The following is a 6,711-nucleotide window of genomic DNA, read 5'->3' on the forward strand; positions in this document are numbered from 1 at the left end:
TCACCTTTCACCTCCTTTGTAAAAGCTGAAATGCTAAAATATTTAATTCTTTCAGCTGCATAGACTTTCCGTAAGTTGTATGTTTGACACCCTTCCGTTTGTAAACAAATACCTTCTTTTTTGCACATACCTTGTAACTCTCCTGGGATTCCTAGGTCTGTGCATAGTTTTCTCTGTAATCTCCTTTACATCTTATGCGACTGTCTCAGGCACTGCAGCATGACTGGTGACACAGCTGAAAACAGAAAGCATGCTGTAAAACAGCTTGAAAGACTGCCCACATGGGGCTTACATAGGAAACATACCAGTGACCAAGTTTAAAGGTAGTGCCTGTACAAAGTCCCAGGATTTAACCTGGCCATTGTACATTGATACCTGTGTACAAAGAAAGTAGCCACAGGAGGTGGTCACAAAAGAAAAAACATTATAGAAAATCATAGTAATTTTTTTCCCCTCACAGCCCTGAGCTAGTCTGAAAGCTCCCTTTTGGGACACTTCCCTACCTTGCTGATTGAATTTTGCTATCGTACCTCTGCCTGTATTTTAGTTAAATATTTCCCTGAGACTGCTGCATGTTCTGAAAAGATGGGGACAGATATTCTGTCTTCTCCTTAGGACTGAGATGTTGAAGAGCATTACTGACAGGGCATCTCACCCCTTCTAAAACATTAGCAGAGGTGATACTGGTGTGCTTATAAAGCTTCTTTCATTCAAACACTAATCCCTGAGAACCCATATTGGGAGGGAGCAAGCTTCCTGCCTTACAAAGCACCTGTGAGTGCTCTGGTGCAGGTGCTACAAGTAGGAGCCTTGGTTTCTTGTGGTGTAGATGGAGGTCCAGGGTAGTTTACAGCTGCTGCTCTCCTGCAGGCATTAAGGCATAAGTGAGTGGGAGCGCACCCCTGGTGGGGGTGCTTGGAAAAGCTAGTTGGTTCTGCTATTTTCCCTTCCTCTGGTTGGCTTTGAGATGACCTTTCTAAGGGACTGTGGTTTTTGCTTCCTCAGCAGGAGGGAGGTGCTGCTAGGCCTCACTCACCCTCCTCTCTTGGTGTATGCAATGGATGTAGGGGTTCCTCTCCTAGGCTGCTTCAGAGGGGACAGTTGTCTGTAGTTCTTGTGCCACCTAGGTCAAAAAAGAACCTTGCAATGGTTCTTCTGGTGCTAAGGGGCAGAGCATGGTGTGAGGCATGTTGCATGGACTTGATTTCCTCTGGCTGATCACTCTCAAGTCTCCCTGCCTGTGCATCAGGAACTTGACTTCGCCTTATTTATTAGGAATGCGCATGTGAGATCATGCATAGATAAAGAAAGCATAGCTGTTGAACAACTTGAAGATCTGGCAGCATCTCTGTATTTAATATTATCTGCCTATACACTCTCCCCTCGTTATTTTTTTCTGATGGAAGTCTTAGAAAAATTAGAAATTTATATGCAAAATTCATCTAAAACATTTTTTCCTGCCTTCTCTTCTGAAGCGTAACACCATTAATCTTAGCAAGTTTTATATTTTTTCCTCCTCCAACTTTTCCAGTTGCCAATACAAGTAGATGGGATTATATTTAGAACGTTATTTATGATTCTATGATATTTTTCAGGTGCTATGACAGTTACCTCTACAAATGCTTTAATGGAACAGTTGTATCTAAAATATCAACAAAAACCATGGACTGAAACTCTGAAACTTGTCCATTTTTGCATGGTAAGAATCTCAGGTTAGGTGAGAGAATATCTAAGAGCAAGTTGCCAAGTTGGTTTCAAAGACTGTTTAGCTTAGAAAAATAACAATAAAAATAAATAAATCAGTGCCTATTAAAGGCTGCCTTCTGATTTTTCTTACAACAGTGATGAAAAAGTTTCTTGCATTGTTTTAATACTTCAGTAATTGTTTCTTGCATTATAACTCTTCTGGGGTTAGTACTGATTGCCTGATACTTCAGGTTGTTTCTATTCATTATCACTAGCATATTCATACTGAGTAAAGCCTATTTCTTACCATAAGAATGCTTTTTCAGACACTGTCCTGATGTGCTTAAGATGCCATTTGGAATCTCTTTGTGATATACTGAAGTTAGTCCATGCCTCCTGTCCTTCTTTTGGCTTTATATATAATCAGTGGATAATTATATATAGAGTCATCTTTGTAAAAGGCAGTTTAGCACAAGTGCTATGAGCTTAATTTTAAAAGTCACACTTGTTTCCATGCTTCTCTTTTTAATGCTTAACTAAAGTGTTCCTCTGAAAATGATGAGTGTTGAAAGCTTTTCAGTAGTGACTGTTCTTTGGTAAATTAATTGTGAAGTATGAGGAGTTTTCAGACAAGAACTAGTGGAGAAACTTGGAGATTACTTAACACTGAAGTTTATATCGTCTTCAGCTAGAACTTACACCCTGACTCTAACCAAGGACGCCTATGGTGCTTACTGATCTCTTGTTTTCAGATTTCTCCTAAAGTGTAAACCTACATATTTTCTTAGTTGATCCCTAGTAGCATGGTAAAACAGCTCACATCAGGAGACAGCCTGTGTTCAGCCTAAAAGCAAAGGGAATGGAAAGCTGCTTTCTGCACCAAAGGCCTCTAGTATGTAATTACTGCACAATAGGGTCTTCACAAATCCATTCAGTGCTACAAGCACTAAAGAGAGAGCTACAAGCATAGCTCACCTCTGTGTCTGACAAAAAGAAACATGTACTGTTTTATTGGGCTGGGCATCAGCGTTCTGTACCCTATAGGCAGTTGATATTCCTCTTTGGCTGGTAACTTAAGGGGTCTTTCTCTGTCTTTTGTTTTCATAAATATGCTAGGATAAGCCACTTCGATGTCCTGTCGGTAACGATCCAGATAGTCCAATGCTCTTGTGCATGGAGAAGATACAAAGGACATTAAATGGTAACAAGCTATCAGATATCTCCAAGAGTGTTTGTTTAATATTCTATGAAAACTGTCTACTTTCTACTGGTGATGTTCTGCATGTTGGGGCCAAATGTACAAACACAGAAGTGGATATGATACGAGACTTTTGACTCATCTTCAGGTTAAGCCTTCAGGTTACAGCTTCTCTCAAAGTCTGATAAGTTCTACCCAGCACAGCACTCATTAATCATACTTTCATTAATAACAAGATGTCATGCAAGAGATATTATTTTTTATTACCTAAAGCATTCCCTTTAAAGCATTTCTCCTTCTTGATCATTGCAGCCTAATTAAATAATGTTTCCCTTCTTACAGCTAAATCTTTGTTTTCTGTGATGAACAGATTGCAATCTTTATCCAGACAAAAAGGGTAAGTTTGTTTATGAATAAATGCAAATGAGCAAGCATGCCCCCAAGTCCGTTCAGGAACACGCTCTGGATGACTTGTCAACAGTATTTTTGTTGCATGGTATTTTACTGGGGTGTATTACTTGGAGTGGACATAGCTGCTGCTTTTGATTAGCCTGTTATGGAGAAGGTTGCTGGGTGAAGAGAGGGCATTCATGTCTAGGTCCCAAAGCTGCGGACCGAAGTAAATAGTTTTCAGCAAACTGACATAATAATGCAAAGAACAGAGCAAGGTTATATTGCCTAGTTGGATAGTTTTTAGAATCTGAGCCAAGGAAGAGTTATTTTTGAAGCATCCCTGGTGTCTCTTCCCATGACCAAGTAAACTATGCTCATTTCCTTTCTTCATGTGACAGAACTTTTAGATACACAAACTTTTTTCTTTTTCTTTTTCTTTTTTTTTTTTTTTTTTGAACTCTCTCCTTAGGCTTAATTCTCATGTTAGCCCCAGTGGGACTACCTGCTACATAACATCAGACATGTTTTATATTGAAGTGCAACTGGAGAAGGATGGAAATGTGATAGATGCAAAGTTGGCTCACCTTGGAGAGGCTCCTGTGGTAAAGTTAATTTTCTCTGTCTGTCACCTCCCTGTAGTTTCCCACCTGGCCTCCAGCTGCCATCTGTAGAAAGTCTTCAGCTGTCTTTTGGTCTTGTCACACCTGCTAGCCTCTGCATGACACCAGATGCCTCTTCAGGCACCTGGATATCTCACCTAAACTAACAACTTGCTACAGATATTAAGTACTGCATTTCTAAAAGTTCAGATAAAACTCAGCTGACATGCCCAACTTGTAGGAAGTTTGTTGTACCCTGCATAAATATTTGTATTCTCATACTTGATGGTATAAACATGGAGTAAATTACAGGTCTTAAAATACTTTCCTACCAAGATGTAGTGCCCTATATGTTCCCAGTGGACATGTCTTTGGATGCCCTGGAGCTGTTACCAGAGCTTCTGTTTTTCTTTCTTCCGTCTTTACAAGTATGTTCATTCCTGCTAATGAGGATCTCCTTTTTTTTTTTTTTTTTTTTTTTTCTTGCAAAAGTTATCACTAAAATATTGGCAAAATATCACTCTGCAGTTCATATGCCATGTTCAGTAGTTGTCTGAAGTTACAAATGATCATTTGGATCAAAGTTAAAACAGTTGGTTAAACAATTGGTGCTGGTTAAAGAGAAAAACTTGAAATTCCTGGGATGCCTGCAAATGAAAAGATGAACTAAATTAACTTCAAATTAACCTAACAGTTTGGAATTTTATTGATAATAAATCAGTGCTGGACAATATTATTAGGAAGAAAATGCGTAGCCAGAGGATTTTAGCACAGTAACTGATAATAAAAGAAAAACTGGCAAAGATGCTTTTTTTTTTTTTTTTTTTTTTTTTTTTTTTTTTTCTGGAATAAATATATCAACAAACTGTTTGTGCTAATTATATGCTCTCCTTGGAGCCTTTGTTCTTGTAGTTATTATATTAATGTATTTTTAAACTAACATCATGTTATTGATTAAAGATGCTCATTATTTTTAAACTAATAGCTAATCTTATCATTACTATTGAAGTATTCTTGAGAGATGTTTCATACATGATGGTAAGAAACATTAAACTGTTCTCTCCTGTTCCCCTAGATTTGTGATGACTTGGTGGAGCATCTAAGGTAAAAAATCATTTGCAGAATCTCTTGTGAAAGCAAAGGAATTCCTGAGTCTTGTTTCTCTGAGTGCTGTGGAGAAGTCAAGGACAGAATAGTCTAAGTGCAATAACACAAACAAACAAAAAAAACAGTGCAAGAATGGGGAAACAATAATAGGAGTCCAGAAAACAACAGACTGACACTTTTTTGGATTTTATGTGGGGAGTTGTCCTCAGTGCTCCACTCTGGAAGGTTGGTGGTTATTGTTATCCTCATTACTTGCTTCCAATTTGCACCTTCAAGAATAAAACATAATTTTGAAAAGGTACTGAAGACATCACTTATATCTTACATCATTTCATTGAAGACAGCTAAATTCCATTTGCTTCTATGAGCAGCGGTGGGCAAAGAGTAGTTCCCAGTGCATTGACTGTAGCTGCCAGTTGAACGCAGACTTTGAATACTATTGTTTCTGTTGTCTGCAAGAATTACACAACTACTTGAACCCATAGTTTTGGAAACGGACTAATGAGGCAGCTCAAAACTGGCAGATTTACAAATTCAAATAATATAGTACTTTTCCCCTTCTCCTTCCATCAAATATGAAATATCCTTTGTGTTGGCCTCATGCAAATGTCTTAACTACACATTCTCCAGGCTTCTGTCACAGCAACAAAAGCAAGGTGATAATACATGAACTGTCTTTCTTCCCACGTGTTGATTTTATTATTACCACATTTTGCTCTGTCTGAACAGTTGCAGTTCCAAATCAGACCTCCACCATATGAGTCCAATTAGAAGTTCACCAGTCAATCTTATCAAGCTTCCAGGTTTACTATAATGAGCATATTTAAGAAACTGAATTATTTAAATGCCTTGTTTAACTCCAACAATTGAAAGAGAAAATAAAAAGAGGAAAGAATAATAATTGATCTTGCATATTTCAACTCTTTTATGTGGGCCTGTAATGCATAATCATTTTTTCCAGTCCTGTCTTTCCTTTTAAATGAAGTTATATTAGATTTATATGTATAAACAGTTAAGTCTTAGAGGTTTAACTTGCATTTTTGTAGGTTTTAGGCTCTGATAAGTGTTAACTACTAGCAGTTTTTCTCTGAGTGGTGGTAGATAGTTACTGTTGGTACTATGGGTACCACTTACCTGCCTTCCTGTTTTAATTATGGTATGGCATATAGTACAAGTATCACTTCTATACCTCCTGGTGTAGTATTTCAGTTGGTCCTAAGGCAGTCTGTTGTATGTGTTATCTTTCATGGGAGTCTCAAAGTAACTACGAACTCCTGAGGAAGTATGCCTAATGCACATGCTGGCACTGTGCATGTGCCTGTACCTACATGCCTGCCTCCTTCCCTTTGCCCTGCTTCCCCACTCTTCCAGTTGGAAAGAGTCACGGGTAAAGCAGAGTGACTTGCTTAGGTTTATGTGTGGAGGGAATTTGTCCCAATGTGAAAGTCCAGGTAGGTTTATTTGGTCTGTCTGCTGACCCGCACTGCAGCCATACCTGTACTGAAAGCAGAGCTGACCTGAGCACAGGGCTCTGTGTGACTGCAGCACCGGGAGCTCAGCAGAGCATGCAGAATCCATTTAAGCAGATGAGTAAACACGTGGGGCGTAAGCCCATGCTGTCACAGCAGTATCTAACCAGCTAGGCAGAACCTGGAGGAATTCTGTAATTTGAGCAGTTTGAACTATTCCTTAACAAACTTATGCATCTCTTTTGATTTTTTTTTTTTT

General features: G+C 38.6%; 1 protein-coding gene across 1 annotated transcript in view; it reads left to right on the forward strand.

The window, feature by feature from the left end:
- Positions 1–908: 908 nt before the first annotated feature.
- Positions 909–6,711, forward strand: part of LOC118161155 (mediator of RNA polymerase II transcription subunit 1-like) — a 14,819-nt gene continuing 9,016 nt past the window's right edge. The window contains exons 1-6 of the mRNA XM_035316222.1: positions 909–931; positions 1,596–1,699; positions 2,803–2,887; positions 3,227–3,281; positions 3,747–3,879; positions 4,952–4,980. Coding sequence (XP_035172113.1) covers positions 1,601–1,699; positions 2,803–2,887; positions 3,227–3,281; positions 3,747–3,879; positions 4,952–4,980 — 401 coding nt within the window. The 5' untranslated portion in view covers positions 909–931; positions 1,596–1,600. The remainder of the gene's footprint in view (positions 932–1,595; positions 1,700–2,802; positions 2,888–3,226; positions 3,282–3,746; positions 3,880–4,951; positions 4,981–6,711) is intronic.

This window comes from Oxyura jamaicensis, chromosome 2 (genome assembly GCF_011077185.1).
Source record: "Oxyura jamaicensis isolate SHBP4307 breed ruddy duck chromosome 2, BPBGC_Ojam_1.0, whole genome shotgun sequence".
NCBI lineage: Eukaryota > Metazoa > Chordata > Aves > Anseriformes > Anatidae > Oxyura > Oxyura jamaicensis.